Source organism: Octopus sinensis, linkage group LG3 (genome assembly GCF_006345805.1).
Source record: "Octopus sinensis linkage group LG3, ASM634580v1, whole genome shotgun sequence".
NCBI lineage: Eukaryota > Metazoa > Mollusca > Cephalopoda > Octopoda > Octopodidae > Octopus > Octopus sinensis.
The window spans coordinates 85,715,309-85,734,268 of record NC_042999.1 but is presented as its reverse complement, the minus strand read 5'-3'; the positions used below and the strand labels follow the sequence as shown (position 1 = coordinate 85,734,268).

Sequence of the window (18,960 nt, the reverse complement as noted above, 5' to 3'; positions counted from 1 at the left end):
TGTTTAGTTTCAAACTTAGGTTAACATGCAATTTAACGCCGTAAAGAAATGAAAGTAAAATGCCTTTAAAAAAGAGAGGTGACGAGAATGACATCTCAAAAGTTCATGGATAAAAACAACACCCTCTCTATTCCACATCCACAGACACCTGCATGTATAGTAAATTTTAGCGATGTGGGAAGTATTTCCCAACTAGCTGTTGAAGGATACCGCTCACATTCTACACCCAGTAACAAACACTACTCAGAAGGCAATTCGAAGGCTTGCAGGTCGACATTTGATAATCAAAACACAGTTACAAGCTAGCGATGTAATAGACCTGAACTGTAGAGAAATAAGGGACTAGAAGAGATGGCAATGTTTCTGTGAATTCACGAATCAATGCCTCTTTCGAAAAGAGCCATATGACTTCACCCATCAAAATTCAGCTGATGTATATATGGGTAAGAGACTATCCACAGAACAAAGTGGTGTTTTGAACTGCAAATAATTGGGAATTTTGAACAGCAGACAAGTGAGATGTCTGTGAGCTACGCTTGCACGCACACCCACAACAACTCGCTGAATTGGATGTCCAATTGCTGTGGAACAATATGAATCCAAATATATACATCGGAAATGTCACCGAGTAGAGTGACATGAAGGGCACTGAGTGTTTGATGCAGTAGAAAAGGAAACGGAAAAATGCTGCGTAACTGAGGTCTCCGATCACATGCGTGAAATACTGGCCCATTGTAAAGCATTGGATATTGTCAGGAACGTGTCTGATATCCAATGGGTAAGGCTTCATTTGTGAGTCTCGACAACTCCCTATATTCATGAAGTTGTTCATTCAATGAATTACGTTTATCCAGACGGTGACAACGTTCATACACAGACTTTAGAAGGGTGATTAGATGCTCGCCAAAATGTTTTGGCAACAATGATTTGTTTACATCATATCTTCATATGCATGTGTAGCGAAACGAATTTAGAGATCAAGAGAAGCTATTCACGAATCTCATTTGTGCATCAGTGAGTTGTTTCTGTCTGAATGCAATTGTTTTCGGAAAGACTTCTGCCCGTCCATCTCATATAAAATATATGTAAGGTTTTTATGTTTAATAAATATATGTACGTTCTACACAGCCCTTAAATCAGAGTCATCGCTTCTGATTTCTGTCAATTCATTTTCATTTTCTAAGTATTTTTTAAATTTCATTCTCTCAATACATGTTACTGTGACTTTTTTACGATTGTTAAGTGTATATTAACCCAAACTTAAACATTTGACGCTTAAGTTCCCAATATATTAAGTGGTTCTTGTGAAAAGTTATCTGTAAAGTTGTCATTTGTTTTTATTCCGCTATTTCCATAAAAGTTCGTAGATAAAAATAAAGTAGAGAGGCTTGCTGAACAAACTACTGTATTTTATGTTTATCCACAAACTTTTTTTTTATTAATTAACTTTTGTTGATGCAGATAGACAACCACCAGTTTGCTTGGTAGATTTTGTGTCATACCTTGTATAGAATGTTATGGTAACGTGATATGTTGCTCGGCACGAAAATGAAAGAGTTTAATATTAGATAGATAATGAGATGACCCACTTTCCCGCCTACTTGTCAACAAATATATTTCTAAACACTAGTGCAATTGCTGATATTCGCATCCAGTGACATCACAACATCATGGATAGTAATAATTTTCCTGCTAAAGTAAGCTAAATTGTTATTACTTAAGTTCGTGAAAACAAGCCTTGTCTTTGTTTTCCTTTCAGATGACTTGTTTCACGTACGAGCCATATATATTAATATAATTTATTTTTCTTTCGTTATGGAAGCCGGTTTTTTTTCACAGAAAGTTACAAAAATATGACAATACTTTTTCTTAACGAAACTCATTGTACTTTTACGTAAAATACTATTTCTTCTCAGTAATAGGTACCCGTACCACATAAAAAGGTTTTTAAAACTTGTTTTCTAACTTAACTGAGTTATATATAATTTAAGTAACTCATTAGTTTATTTTAACATTTAAATTCTGTGAAATTTTTTGATCGTTGAAATGTTACATCACATAGAGCATATTTGTGGAGGCTAACAAGCGGCGTGTTTATTGAACTTTTTGACTTAAACATACATACGTACACACACATACACCTGTGTCTGTGTGCTTTCGTTAATATTTGGCAGAAGTACAGTGACGTAAGGACCGAGAGTTCCCTGAGGTGTCAATGCATTTAACTCTTGGCCCTTATGTCACTGTTACTTCTATAAAATATTTAATTTGAGTGTGTGTGAAACGATAACCATCTTGTTATATACGTTGTAAAAAGACTCGCGCTGCCAATTCGTGCAGATTCGGAGCTGTAGACTTAAGTTTACATATTCTGCTTCTTTTCAATAGTCGCAGAACTTGCTAAAAAGAAACTGTGAAAGAAGACAAGATGATGCGAGAGTCTTCGTATATCATTTAATTACAATGATATGTTGATACTTTAATTATCCATTGTTACAAGTAAAGAATCTGGTGATCGGTAACTATTTCGGTAAAGTTTTACGAGTTCACCCCAACTTTACCATTTCTTCAACTGCAGGTTTACAATCAAAGGACCTTCTAAACATTTTCAGCACACACACACACACACGTAGATATACAGATATTACATAAGATTTCTTTATTATAATTTATCGAATTTCTATGTGTTTAGAATTTGGAAAGCTCAAAATTTAAACTTTTTTTCATGTTTCGTTTCCCACCTCCTCCGTATTGAAGAACACAATCAGCTGTAACTTCATTTCTCACTTTATTTTTTAAATTTTTTTCACGAAAATTTGGTGTAGATTAGGGATGTCACCACCCGAGAGATACACTTATGTTTTTTTCATTTCTTCGGATTTTAAAAGCGTAGATGGTTACGGTTTACGAGTTAAAAATGCTTTGATATTTTTTCATTTCTTTTGTCAACTCTCCGTTATTTTGGAATACAATAACTGGTTATAAGTTTTTACTTCTGTGTTCTAAATATTGGGGCTTGTTATTCTGATAAACAGAAAGAAATTCTACAAAACTTCAATTCTTTAAAAATTTTCACACACTCGAGCGAAACTCGGTCAATAGGCTGCTTATAAAATTAATTACATGTATTCCTTCCCCTCTTCTAACAAGTATAGTCCCATGACACCTAAAGTAAAACTATTCGAATATAACTGTTGATATATATAAGTGTATATCAAAATATTTTCACAAATTCAGTTATTGAATTCCCCATTCAGTTTTCTTATTTTCTTCAGATTCCGATGTTTTCGGTAACGAATATTCCAATTATGCCCCCCCCCCCCAAATCAGCATTTCAAACTTTCGATATTAATGGGAAAAAAAATAGTTGCCCCCACTGCACCCCATTTCGTGCACAATCATGCCATGAGTCATTTCCAACCAGTTCATAGACGTGGTCTCTCCACATGCTAGAAACAACAGCCAAATTTCTAAGGTGTTGAACATTCACACTACTCCCTTTCCTTCTTGCGATCAACAACGGGAGATTACGATTTTGTCACGTAAAAAGAAAATAAAAAAGCATTATCAGAATTTCAGTTCCCTGTCACCCGTTTTTTTACCAAATTTTTTGTATCCCACATTTTCCGATGTGGGGGAAGCCTTTCTTTTTGACAATCTACGTCGTGTAGATTTAAGGTTCCTCCCCCGTCTCGGGACCACAAGGATCTTTAATGTTTGTATGATCTTTGAGGGCCAAATTTAGCTTGGTTTCTGGGATAAACTTAATACTGACTCTATAATCTCCTCCTCTGAGAGCCTCCTTATAATATTCCGCATTATTGTAGAATATATGTTCATTGGCTGAATGATTGGAGATCCTTATAAATTTTCCAAACCAATCCATTGATGACGTATCTATGGTGATAGGATTGCTTGTGAACGGTAATGGAAACTTTGGGGTACGGAAAATACAAATCCTGAGTCTAAATCTCAAGTAAAGTCGAGAAAGTTAACCCTTCTAACTGCATTTGTCAAGGAAAGATACGCCTTGTGTACGCGTATGTTTGTAAGTGTGTGTGTGTGTGTGTGTGCGTGCGTGTGCACGCGCGCGTGCATGTAAGTGAGTGTGTACGTGTATGTGTGAGCGCGTGTGTGCGCGCGCACACACACACGCAGATTTTCCCCCTGACTTGTCAACAAATAAATTTCTAAACCGTCGCATCCAGTGTCATGGATAGTAATAATTTTCCTGCCAAAGTAAGCTAAATTTTAATTACTTAATTTCGCGAATACAAGTCTTGTCTTTGTTTTCCTTTCAGATGACTTGTTTCACGTACGAGCCATATATATTAATATAATTTATTTTTCTTTCGTTTTGGAAGCCGGTTTTTTTTCACAGAAAGTTACAAAAATATGACAATACTTTTTCTTAACGAAACTCATTGTACTTTTACGTAAAATACTATTTCTTCTCAGTAATAGGTACCTGTACCCCCATAAAAAGGTTTTTAAAACTTGTTTTCTAACTTAACTGAGTTATATATAATTTAAGTAACTCATTAGTTTATTTTAACATTTAAATTCTGTGAAATTTTTTGTTGCAGTGTTAATTTAAATTTGGCAGTGGTGGATCGAATCCACTTCATGCATGCAAGATCCACTACACCTGTATTAAATGCAGATGCAACAAGAAAGAAAAGTCAATTTGATAAAAATTCAAAGAAATTCCATGTTTATATCTTTGGAATTTATGGAGGTTATGCGCCTCACTCCTTTTCGCATTTTCCCCCTTTTCTTTTTCAGATTCGACGTTGTCTGCAACGGAGGTTCCGATTATGCCAAAAAATCAGCAATTCAAAATTTCAGTTCCCGCCCTACCTTTTTTTTCCCCGTTTTTTTTTTTATATCTTTTTCTTTTATATATATTTTTATTTTACGTAGAAACATTCGAAGATAATGATTCTGCTTTGAATTGCAGTAGAAGGGTTAACTTTCTTGACATCACTTTAGATTAGGATTCGGGACTATTTTCTATATAATAAAGAGAGCCTCCATTACGTTCATAGGCAATCATGCTATCCTAGATACGTCATCAATGTCTTGGTAAGAAATATCAGTTAGAATCTCCAGCCTTTCAGCCTTGGTCGTATATTTTACAATAATGCAGAGTATTATGAGGCTCTCATGGGAGCTGTTGATAAAGACAGTATTAAGTTTATCCCAGAAATACAATCTTTAAGGTCCAGAACTAGACCTTAAAGATTGTATAGGAACCGAGAGTACTTGTAGTGGGATTGTAAGGAACATTTGTCTATCCAACGCAGATCGGGTAACTCCGCTGCCAACCCAAACAGTTGGTGGGGATACGGACTCTTCACCATTGACAGTGAAATCTTTAGCGGGACGAAAACGTGACCCATCAGGTCCCACGGGATTCTCTGGCTTGTTAATTGCGGAGAGATTGGGTTAATGGACCGTAGTCCCGCTTCCATCAGTACGAGTTAACACCCAGAACATAACCCTTTGGGTAGTAAATCAAGGACCTTCCCCCATCTTCCACCCCATAGGCAAAATAGCCCACTCCGGGGGTAAGCGGAAGAGAAGCCAGATGCTTTGTTACGGCCCGTACTTCTCTTTGAATGTCAAAACTAACGTCTCTAGAAATTGTTTCTAGACAAGAGGAAACCTTTCCCCGCACCATAGATACCATAGTGTGCATGAATGTATGTGCCTGTTGTGTGTAGATATGGATATAGAAATATATATATAAAATGTGTGCGTGTGTTCATACATGTACGTTTATATGTACTCTGTCTATTGGTTTTGTTTTATCACTACATGGATGTATATCTATTTATGTATCTGGTTGTCTGTGTTGAGGGTGCGTGGCTTTGTTAGTGTTGTACTTCGCGAGATCGTGGTGTGTTGTGTTCTTGAGTAAAACACTTCATCTCACGTTGTTTATTAGATCACTTCGACAGATGACGCGCGGTACACCGTTCAGGCAACGTCAATTTGATGAACAGCGTGAGCTAATGTACAACACAAACATCTGATGATTATAAACAAGTCATTTGTGAGTTGTTCAGCAAGAAATTGCAGAACCGTCTTTCTCGGATTACGAGAGACTATCGTGTATTGAGTGCGTGTATGCATATATGCGTGCTTACCTGTATGTATGTGTTTTTATGTCTTTTGTATTGGATGTGTATTTTTGTCTTTCAGATAGTCTTAGCAGACTTATCTGCTATGAGTTCGGTTTGTATCTTCCGTCCCTTTTACTTTTTTTATGGATTTTTGGATCTCTTCGGTTTGAACGGCAGTTTTTTAAAATAATTTCCACGTAACTAAACACTTTTAAACTTCGTATACTGGTAGAATGTGTTTATAAAACATCTTTTTCTCTTGGCTTTATTGAGAAAATTCTATGGTTTGTAAGATATTTGTTGTTTTTTTCCCATCAATTTCTGCAATTTCAACCAATCAATGACGTCCATTGAGGTAAAAAGAAAAAAACATTCTGTGCCGTATGAATATGTTCCTCGTTTAAGAAACAGATTGGGTTTATTTACATTTGTGAAGAAAAAAAAATACCTTTACCCCCCACCCCTAACCCTAAAACAGATTGAAATGCAATAGATCGATACTAGGGTCATAATTATGGGTGACAATTTCATATGACACCGCTAGAAAAAAACTGCCGTTCAAACTGAAAAGATTCGGATTTTTTTTCCAGTTTTTTTCCTTCTGGTTGCACATATTTGGTTTTGACAGTAGCGGCATTGTTCGGACTTTTTCGTATGATGCTTTGTCTATTCCCTGCTATTTTATGTAATATGCGAGGTTATTGATTATCTGCATAACAGGGCAAAAATGTTCAGGGCGCTCGGGCTAAATTTGACGATTGTTTTTAGGAACAACTTGATGTATTGGTGAACAGTCAACTGGACTGGAGAGTGGAGAGCATAAAGATTAAAGTTGTAATTGAGAAAAAGTTAGCTGATATGGAGGATTGGAAGCCAACTGAATATTGGTAAAGAGTTACCTATATTATGATAATTCGCGCCGGATATCAAAGTACCGATATCAAGACTGCTGCTGCTCAATGTCCTTTGAACTCTGTAAAGGTTCTAAGACGTGACACGGACATAATTAAAACTAAGTTCCTCCAAATTGTGGTTTTTTAGTGTGCCTCCAGTGAGGGTGACATTTGCCACTGTATATATTTTAACAGGGACCTAGGTTCAATTCAGGTGGCTATGTGAAGCTGTAGAACACTGCGATCAATCCCTAGCTGGAGAGGGTTGCTGCTGGAAGGCCATATGTGTGACAGCAGGATTTGACTCCTTACTATACCTCGGAAAGAGTCAGTGGTTGTAGGAGAATTTCTATGACTTCATCAGAACCAATTTCTAGCCTCCTCATTCCCCCGATTGTAATCGCATGGATTACTGTGGGACGTGGTTGAGAAATATACCAAACTCTGCCTGTAACACTAAGGCCGAGCTGATAGTCAAGATCGAGGTGTTCAAAGATTTTCACAAGGACTCAGTGAAGAATGCATGTGCTAGGTTCAGGAGCCGTCTTGAGGCGGTGGTGGAAGCTGATGGCGGCTACTTTGAGTAAACTTTTATGTCCTATCCATAATCTAGTTTGATATTTTTCGATTTTTTAAGAAATACTTTAGTTTTGGATATGTTTTCTTTTCCTTTTATGCAAAGTGTTAAATTTAGCCTGAACACCCTGTATATATGTGGAACTTGATCATACATTGCTGTATTTATTGCGGGTCACTGATGAAGTGTTTGGTTGCATAATGTTTCTACTACTATGTAATTATTTCGGCATTTTGCTGAAATGCGTGTATGTGCTATAAAGCATTGAATATCACACTTGTTTACAGCTTATTTTTCTCAGTTGGCTCGTATTCTGCACTCTAGCTTATCTCGAGGTTAATGCTGCGCGCCGTTCTACACTAGTGGCGTGTGGAACCCACGACTGAGCCCGATTTTTGGTTGCGTGTTGCACTTTATTGTGCTTTATTTTTTTATGCTCGTGGGGGAGCGTGTGTATGTGCGTATGCGTCTATATGTATGTATATATATATAGGCTCACACAGAATGTGTTGCTCAATACATTTCCCAAACGTCCTTGACCTCTGTTACAAAACGGGTGACATATTTTGTGCTAAAAGAAAATATCAGATTCCAAGTAAAATTCTCAAATAGCAGTACATCTGTTCACAAAGTTCTGCTTGCAAATGTTTTTACAAATATCTTGCTTGTCGCGCGGATTTTTTTTTTTTTTTTTCTTTTTAATCAAATATAATTCGTATTTGGCATCGAGCTGGTAGTATTGTTAGAGAGGCGGAAAATGCTTTGCGGGATGTTTTCTGACTTACTGCGTCTTGTACTGAAATTACACTGAGATCAACTTTACTTTTCATCTCTCTGAGGTCGATGAAATAAAGTTCCAGTCATGTATTGGTCTCGATGGTATCGACTCACGCCTTCTTCTCAAAATTTAAACCCATTAATACATTACTGATGTATTACAACAAATATTTGGTCAGTATAAAAAAAGATTAAAACAAACTTGATGTCTGTGGGACAGTTATATTTTTTCATGAGACGTAAAGCAACCAAAACGACTATCATTGCAATAAATTTTATGTCCTTTTCGTCTCAATTTTTAATCCTTACTCGTTTCATTCATTGGCTCGCTGCCATGCAGGGATGCCAGTATTTAAGTCTGTTGCATATTCTATCGCTGTTGCATATTCGAGCTCAAATTATTTACCTCTTCTTCTGTCTTCTACATGTGCTAGAAATAACAGCTATATCTCTGAAATCGATGAATTTCGTCGCCCAATAAAAATATTAACGATATTTTTTTAATATTTTCTTTATTTTTTTTTTACCGAAAAGGCTTCTCCCATGGTTTTGAAGGGCCAGAAACAACAAAAACAAAACAATAATATGCCTAAATCGGTCTCGAGTTTGCGCGTGGAGTGTGACTAGTATTGTAAAAATTTGCGAAATATTTTTTCATAAAATTGTCGGAAGCTGTGATATAAATTGGGAAAAAAATCCTCGACACCAGTGCGTAATTGGTACTTAATTTATCGACCCCGAAACGATGAAACATTGACCCCACACCCCCTTCTGTGCAAATTTGTTGCGGCAAGTGGCAAAACAAGAACGTGTATTTTTGCTTGTGTGCGTATATGTGTGTATGTATATGTCCGTTTGTATGTGTGTGTACGCTTATATATTAATTACTATGTGCTTGTGCAAATGTGTGTGTGTGTCGTGCGTCTGCTATATTTCTTTATCAATATCGATAACGCAGCAATGTTGGGATTTCATTGGTTAAAATTCGAAGATGTTGGGATTTCATTGGTTAAAATTCGTAAAAATTAAACTACGTTTTAGTTACGAATTACAATTTTGTTTTCAATTTTGTTTACAATAATGTTTTCTTTTGACACATTCTACCAATATACGAAGTTTCAAACTTTTTTAGTTAACTAGGAAAATCTGGCCTTCAAAATGAAAATTTGGAGATATGTTGGAAATAACAATTGAAGTTTATTAATTCCCAAGTACTTTATTACAATCAAAACATTTCAAAATAAAATACATATTCAAAAACAATAATAAAATTATTTCAAAATACATTACATATTCTTAAATATTATGTGTCCAAAATACATTACTACAATCGCATTGTTTCAAAATACATTATTTAACGTTCAGAAGCACATAATTAGAATAATACATAATTAAATATTCCATAGTATATAATTAATTACAAATTAATTACAATCTACATACTGATGCATGCATTTAACACCTGAATTTGTGCGTGTGTGTGTGTGTACGCGTGCGTGCACGCAGCGTTTTAGCGTCCACTTGTGTATACTTGCATGCATCAGGTAGAGTTTATTGGAAGTAGATTTTCTATAGCTTGTAACACTTGTTGCTAACATCCACCTAGTTCCAAACGGTAATACTTCTCTATGGTTAGATATTTTTTCGCAGGTGGTGACGCTTACGAATTGTTACATAATGTCAAAGCAAGAGCACAGATACACACAAACACAGTTTATATATCCATTAATGCTTAGTCAAACAATAATTGAAGGATAACTCAATACCTTTCACTAGAGTATTGTGTTTCATTTATATAAGAAAAATTGAAATTTTACTTTGTTACGAGCTGATGTGTTTGCTGTAGACCATCGTCGCATGATTGTTCATGAGAAAGATTGATACTGTATTCTTTCTGAGTGTAAGATCAGGCTGGCTGCATGGATACAACAAAAGCAAACTTGCAAACTTGCAAACATTCAATAACAGATTTTATTGATAGAAAATTATGCATATTACCCTGCATAAAATATAGGTCCACTTGCCATCAGAATAGTGTGTAGGAATAGATTTAGTGTGTTGGCTTAGCCCTTAGCTATCCGGAAAAGTGAAAGACTGTGATACAAGCAAGTCTGCAAATTGTCAAAGCTTGGGGAGGGAGAGCCATGATCTGTCTTGCTTGAATGCCAGTTGCAGTTTCTGTGAATTAGGAGCCGACATCATATTCCAGTCTCACAGTTTTGACATGGTTTTTGTGACTGGATGCCTTTCCTAATGACAACCACTTTGCAGCATGCTGGATGTATTTTGTGCAGCACTAGTGAGGCTACCTTGAACTGACAGGCTAAAGAATTCACACAAATGAGAAAGAGGGCGATGATCATTGGCAAGATGATGAGAGTTTCTTGTTGTGATGGAGTGGTTAGATTAACATAGGAGACACTATTGAGAGCAAGAAGTATGGTAGGGACAGAAGAAAGGTAGTGTCAAGGTTTAGTGAGAGAGAAAGGGGCGGAGTGAAAAGGTGATGGGGTGAGCTGTGTAGGGGAAATCAAGTGCTGTTTTATGTTACAAGGGTGAATACACGAAGTTGGCATGAAATATAGAAGATGGTGAAGGTAATGGAGAGTCTGTGTGGAGTGGGGGAGAAGCAATTAGAGAGTCGAGTTGGTAGAGAGATTGTAAGGAGAGGATGGTAAAAGAAAAGGAGAGCAGTGAAGGCAACGAGCAATGAGAGAAAAAGACGCTGGAAGGGATTGGGTGAGAGCAGAGGATGAATGAACTTAAAGGTGGGAAGGGAGCAGTGGCTTAATGCATTGAGAAAACCCAGCTACCCCCTTGCAAGTGTATGTAGTATGTAGGTTTATATATATGTATATATATATATATATATATGTATATATATATATATATATATAAAGGTAGAAAAATTACTTGCTAATATTATTTTTTATCCTCTTCAAAATAACTCTTAACTGTGGTTTGGGCATTGACTGCTCCTTTTCTGTATAAATGTACAATAATTTTATATGAAAAATATTCTATGCATGCAGGCCACTGGTAGAAAATTTCTCTAATTTTTCTACCCTTATATATTTTCTTAATATGAGTTTAGGAATTTTAAAGAAAGTCGGCATATAAATTTTTATTTGCTGTTGACTAATTGTGCTTGCAAGGTGGTTTTGAAAAATTATAATGTATAAAGACGAGACATGTGCTGTCTATTTGTCTCATAGACATACACATATGTTAATTGTAGTGCCTTTGCTGATGAAGAACATGGATAGCAAATTATTTTATTTCTTCATTAATGTTTGAAACCAAGACACAAGTGGTCACTATTGAAAATGATTTTATTTGTCATCCCTTCGAAATTACTCTTAACCATGGTTTGGGCTTTGACTGCTCCATTTATCCTGTAAGGTGTCCTGTTAGGGTCACCAATTTTCTGCATACATATGTCATATATATATATTTGTAGTTTCAGCTCATAGCTGTAGCCATGCTGGAGCACCGCCATTTTGCTACGCTTTTATTAGTGAGATCTTCCTTTAATATATGCCATTTAGTGTAGAATGAAGTTTGATGTAGCTACCCTCATTTGCACCTCTTGCCGTGAGGTAGGATCATCTGGGACTCTCAACAGAAAGAGGTCCAACCATGATTTGAAAACACCTACATCTACTTTATGGAAATTCCTCAAGCTCTTTGGGAGAATATTAAAAAGCTGTGGGCCCTTGAAACCCAGGTTGTTGCAGTAACTGGTACTGAAGTGCGATGGCATTGCTTGGATCTTTGGCAATATGCAGTGTCAACCAGTTCTGGCATTGCTGTAAATTTGGCACAATTCCTTCAAGGATCTTCCAGATGTATATTACTGCATACCTCTCCTGCCTGCACTCTAGGGAGTAGTGTCTTAGCTGTTTCAGCTTTTCCCAGTAACTGAGCTGTTGCAAAGAGACGATCTTCTTTGTGAAACTTCTCTGAATTGCTTCAAGGTCTGCTGTTAATTTTACACTGCTGGGTGACCATAGCTGGGAGCAGTAATCCAGGCGGCTGAGGACACATATATAGATATATGTGTTATGTTATATGTTATAAATATGTATATGTTATATATATGTGTGTGTGTGTATATATATGTATGTTATGTGTGTGTATATATATGTATGTTATGTATGTATGTGATATATGTATGTTATGTATATATGTATGTGATATATGTATGTTATGTATGTATGTGATATATGTATGTTATGTATGTATGTGATATATATATGTTATATATATGTATAGTATGTGTATGCATGAAGTGTGTGTGTGTTATGTATGTTTTTTTTATCTCTTTTTTATTTACAATGCATTCCTCAACTATTGTGGTTGTTACATTCCAAAACCTTGCACAGAAATAATTAAAATCTAAAAAAATATAAATACCTATTGGCCACAGAAACCCGTGATATAAATTTACATATATTAGCCAGAAAACTCTTTGATGTACTGGGAGCGCAATAGGTGAACCGCGATGTACTGGGTGCACGGTAGGTGAACCGCGATGTGGTGAGGGAATATTGTGTGTGTGTGTGTATTCAAACATTGGGCCTTACAGAGGTAATGACAAGAGACTGAGACCTTTGGAGATATGCTGTGATTGAGAAGACCCAGCAACTAAAGTGAGTCGCAACCATGCATGTCTGGTCCAGTTAAGAGTACCCCTGATGCATCAGGCGATATGATATGCTTGAGAAGACCTGTCGAGTCAAGTACAACCAATATCGTAGCTGTGGCCAGTGTCCCTTGACTGATTCATGTGACAGTGGCATGTAAAAAGCACCTACTACACTCTCGGAGTGGTTGGTGTTAGGAAGGGCACCCAGCCATAGAAACATTGCCAGATCAGATTGGAGTCTGATGCAACCGCTGGCTCTCCAGACCTCAGTCAAACCGTCCAACCCATGACAGCATGGAAAACAGATATTAAACAATGTTGATAATATATATACATATTGAGTTTGTGTGTGTGTATACATCTGTGGTGAAAGGTAGACTAGGAATCTAGATCATGCAGTCCCCCCACCTACTGAGGTTGGGGTGTGTGGATTTCTGTGTATTCCACTCACCCCTGTTTCAAATTCTTTTTTTTTTTTTTATCATTCAATTTCGCCCTTTGGTCAAAGACCTTAATTTATACATCATTCAAATTAAATGCCCTGTTGTATGATGTGCTTGCCATTCTTCCATGATCATGCCAGCTTCTTCTACAGCTAACCAGTCATCAACCCTTTGTTGCAACTCAGCTTGAGCAAGTTCCTGCTTGACAGCTGCCTTAACCCTTTCGTTACTAACCCGGCTGAAACCGGCCCTAGCTCTGTAGTACAAATGTCTTGTTTTCATAAGTTTTTAATTAAAATCTTTCACCAAACCTTAGTCACAATTAATGTTCCTAACACTAACTTAATGATAACTAAGTTATTTTACTAAATTCTTTGTTATATTTAAAATAATTGAGAGAAAATCAGAGAATCTCAAAATAAATACAGTAATGAAAGGGTTAAGGCATAATGTGCCATTTCCATACAATTAAGAAACGACAAGTAGGGAGGCAGGAGCTTCAGACTGATCCATAGGTTGGCGTCAGCTGGGAGCTCAGCACAAATATGTGGCTGCATACTGTCGTAGATGAAGTAGACAGATTCATTCATTGGGAACATGTTGGCACATGCTCAAAACTTTCCACCAAGAATTCCTCAAAAGAGCTTTGTGCAATGGTATCATTTGCAATGGAGTGCTGAAGCAGGCCAATTTCTCCCAACACTGCAAAAGTGACAGTTTTTTTCACACTGACAGTTGACAACTTGATGAACAGGAATGCTCTGGGAAGCTCATTCAAAAGACTGCCTGGTCCAAATGTTGTATCTACATTCATCAATGAATATGTAATGGCCAACGATTTCTTCTTCCATGAACCAATGCACATATTCATTCTTGCATCTTGGATGTTTTTGGCCAACTTCATTGTTATCAACATCCTATCTACAGCCTGTGAGATTGCAGACACTGGAACTGCCTGCTTTCTGGACAATGCTGCCTTTAAGTTCCTCTTCATCTGTTGAAGGATTGCGAGTGTGTTGGCATCAATAATCACCTGAAGCCTGGCTCGCATTTCCTCATCAACTTTAAGGTGTTGGGCACTCCCTCTAGGCAACTTGTGGCACCTCCCAGACCATAGGTAGGTCACTACAATGGATCGGGCAGTACTCCTTTTAATGTGAAGTGTGTCTGCCTGTTGCAGGTGATTGGTTTGATGCCCCTTGAAGGTATCAACCAGCCTTGCCCTATCTTCATCCAATATATACATGTATCTTACATGTGGCTCCATGATTACAAGTTGGTGTAAGAGAAAGGGATATAAAATGCAGCTGATACCAGCTGGTTATGAATGTAGCAATGAAAAAGACTTTCGTGGACAGAAAAATCACACAATTTCTTCTTTGTAGCTATGACAACATAATAAGATTTGCATGACAAAACATGTCATTTAAATTTGTCATTTCTGACATTCACTTCTTAGAATGTGAGCAAAAATTGAATGAACTTATTTCAAACTCAAATGTTCATGTGCAAATTTGAATGCTTAGAAAGACACTTCCTCACATTCTGACAAATTTGAATGCTCTCGATGGGCATTTTAATTTGACTGAAGTGCAAAATTGAATGATTGGAAAACAAATTTGCGCTAATTCATGGTGCTAATTTTTTTCATGACTTTGTCATACAATTTGATAATCGGGTCATTCAGACGTATGAAAATAACTGCAAAATCCTACATTATATACTTTGAAATATGGAGAGTCTGAAAATAGTTTTCCCCCTACAATACACCGTTTTGAAATAGTAAGACATGAGAAACGTACATATAACTTTGGAGATCACCTTCAAACGATTTCATCCAGTAGGGGCTATTCAAGCCATCAACTTTGAGAAAGAAGTTGAAATTCTTTTTAAAGTTGGGAAGAAAATTCGACCTTCACAAACTCTTGAAGCTGGTTGAGTGTACCAAATTAAGTGAATGTGTATAACAATGTACAACTTCTGTTAATGATACAGCTTTTCTGTCCTTACTGACATCAACTTATCCCCTAAACCTTTCTTGAAGCCTTTCCTTCTCATCAACAAATTGCAAAATGTGTGACAGCTAAGATATCATTCAAAGGTTTGTAGTCTCACCAAACATAGCAACAACAAATGCTGTTTTTTCCGATCATTGGCTTAATTACACCTTCACTTGTAATAGCTATACAATTAAATGATTTTAGTTTTGAATATCACTTGTAAGTGATACTCGTTTTCAGTATCACTTCAAAGCTGAGAAAATGTGTTCTTATACTGACAAACTAACAGACAAAATTAGTTCAGAATGGGTCATCTTATCATTCACTCAGATTATTCGTAATACTCTCAATCAAAATAACGTCGACATTCCTTGCTGCCCACTTTGGTTTTGATTTTCAGTTTAAGCTTTGAGTTATCTCTTCTGAGAATGATAATATTCTTATCTGTTTCAAAGTTGAGGAAAGTAGAGAGAAAACTGAATTGACCCTTTTGCAATCCTGGGGGTGATTTGGAAGCATGAGAAATGCTACTGGGTTTAATCTTTTTAAATGAATTGAAGCTCTATGCTAATAGATAATTTAGGTACTAGTTTACTTTTTTATGTAATCTTTCTTAAGTAACTTTAAATATCTAAAATTAAGTTTTAAAGCATTGGCACGAATGAATGGAGGAAAACTTTACTTTTTAAACACACACACACACACAAGTTGCCGGTTTCTTCTTTTTGCTCTGTGAAATAGTCAAGAAAATTCTGGGGTCACATGACTGAATTCAGGTCTTAAGAAGGGATCAAAAATACTCTTCATTGGTTAAATCTCTTTAGAAAGCAAGCATGGATGTGTGCTTCCCAACCACATGGTTCCAAGCCCAATCTTCTACTATATCCTTGGGCTGACAAAAAAACCTTGTAAGTGAACTTGATAGAGGGAAACTGAAAAAAAAAAACATCATATATATATATATATATACATGTTTGTGTCTGTGTTTGTCCTTCACCAACGTTTGACAACCAGCATTGGTGTGTTTACGTTTCTATAACTTAGCAGTTTGGCACAATAAACTAAAAGAATAAGCATCAGGCTTTAAAAAAAGTACTGGGGTAGATTCATTAAACAAAAAAATTATTTAAGGTGATGCCCTCGCATGGCTACAATCTACTGATTGAATAAAAGATAAAGGGTATACTCTTTGGTACTGATAATCATACAAAATATATCAGAAAGCAATAAAACAAACTTGTAAATTGACTAAAAATGCATTTCTCATCTAAATCTGTCTATGAGGAAAGGCTCAGGAATCCTCTGACTAGACAAGTTCTTGATCTCTGCTGCACAGGACAGTAAAATCATAAGCACTTCAAGAGAGAAAAAATGTTGACAACATGTCTGCTGGCTTAACACAACTGAAAGGCAAGCAGTAAAATATCTGCTTTCTCTTTCTTAACCACTCACTCGTTTCTTGTTTCACTTTTTGAAAATAATAGAATTCAAAGAAAATAACATCACTGCTCCTACTATGACTGAAAGCAAGCAGTAAAATACTTCCTTTCTTTTCCCTAGGTTTCTGCTGACCACTTCATACTAGGAAATGAAGGAATACTCTCTTTTACTTGTTTCAGTCATTTGACTGCAGCTATGTTGAAGCACCACCTTTAGTCAAGCAAATTGACCCCAGGACTTATTCTTTGTAAGCCTAGTACTTATTCTATCAGTCTCTTTTGCCGAACCACTAAGTTACAGGGACACAAACACACTAGCATCAGTTGTCAAGTGATGTTGGGGTGATAAACACAGATACACAAACACACACACACACACACACACATATATACGATGGGCTCCTTTCAGTTTCCGTCTACCAAATCCACTCACAAGGCTTTGGTTGACCCAAGGCTATAGTAGAAGACACTTGCCCAAGGTGCCACGCAGTGGGACTGAACCCAGAAACATGTGGCTGGTAAGCAAGCTACTTACCACACAACCAAATAAAAGTAAATATGACTACAATGAATTTAGTGAAAATTATCAATAATCAATTATATATTACACAGAAATTATTTATCATGGAAAAATAGTAAGGTATGCAGCGCATGTGTTGCATACACAGACCCTTCGCCCCTTGTGTGTATGTGTGTTCTAGAAATGCTGTATCCCACCCACTCTTAACAAGAAAACTCCTCACATACCCTACCACAACAAACCAAACTACATCTCTTCTCCTTGCATTTGCACTTCATGCACTATGCTTGGTTCCCACTCCCTAATTCTGTTCTCTTGGTCCTGTCTTACTGAGTTATTTCTTTCCTCTAGCTCGACCTGTGTGTTCCACCCACATGCCCTGTCTCACTGTATCATTACTATCTCCTACCTCCCCCACTGACCTGTGTTCCACCCACATGTAACAAGAAAACTTTCACACACCCTACCCCAACAAACCAATCTACATCTCTTCCTCACATTTCCTCCTTCATACATTATGCCTGCCTCTCACTCCCCAATCCTGTCCTCACAGCCCTGTTTCTTTGTATCATTGCTATCTGGTAGCCTCCCCACTATATATACTCAGGTTTTTGCCACTCACCCCCACCCCCTTCACACTGTAATCATGCTTCTTTCACAATATCTTGCCACTTACATTATGAAATTCAAACCTCAAAGCTATACCTTGGCACTTGCCACTCTCTTCCTTTACTCAATCATGTCATTTATATTCTGATCCCTGCCCCTTGTGAGTATACCCAGCACTTTGCCACCATCTCTATTCTGCTGTCTCTCTCTCTTTCTCCTGCACTTCCCTTAGGTTAGGTAACCACGCATCTTCTTTGTGGCAGTACACCTGTTTCTATCTTCATTCGTGATTCCTTTCTCTCTCTCTCTCTCTCTTTTTTCTCTCTCTCTCTCCATCTGGGGAACCTTGTACCTCCTCTACAGCAAGATACCTGTTTCTGTCTTGCTATAACCTTTCATCATCTGACACAAGATTACCTCCTCCAATACTCCACTTCCCTCTCAAAACATTTTTTTTTTAACCCCTTGCAAGTACTTGGTGACCCTGTCAGTGCAGGTACCACTTAAAAGTACCCAGTCCACACTGTAAAGTGGTTGGCATTTGGAAGGGCATCTAACTGTAAAAACCTTGTAAAACTGATCCTGCCACATAAAAAAAACACTGAACCCTCTCTGCTGAGTGGTTGGTGTTAGGAAGGGCATCCAGCTGTAAAATTCCTGCCAAAACAGTCACAGAAGTCTGGTGCAGGTTTTTGCCTGGCCAGCTCCTGTCAAACCATCCCACCCATGCCAGCAGGGAAGGCGAACATTAAACGATGATAATATTATTCAATATAATATCATTGTCAATGCTTCTTTGTGTGCTCCCTAGCTCTCTCTCTCTCTGCTTCTCTCTCTCTCTCTCTCTCTCTCTTCTTCTCTCTCCTCTCTCTGATTCTCTCTCTCTCTCTCTCTCTCCTCTCTCTCTCTCTCTGCTTCTCTCTCTC

The 18,960-nt window shown here is 37.1% G+C and overlaps 1 protein-coding gene across 2 annotated transcripts in view; it reads left to right on the top strand.

Annotated features, from left to right (window-relative positions):
- Positions 1–1,490: 1,490 nt before the first annotated feature.
- Positions 1,491–18,960, top strand: part of LOC115209884 (adenosine deaminase) — a 37,509-nt gene continuing 20,039 nt past the window's right edge. Inside the window, exon 1 of one of the 2 annotated variants that reach the window (XM_029778466.2) lies at positions 1,491–1,697. In XM_029778466.2, the coding sequence (XP_029634326.1) occupies positions 1,671–1,697 (27 nt within the window). In that variant the 5' untranslated portion in view covers positions 1,491–1,670. Of the gene's footprint in view, positions 1,698–4,144; positions 4,240–18,960 lie in introns of those variants that run through there. The other variant, XM_029778467.2, reaches the window with a different exon arrangement.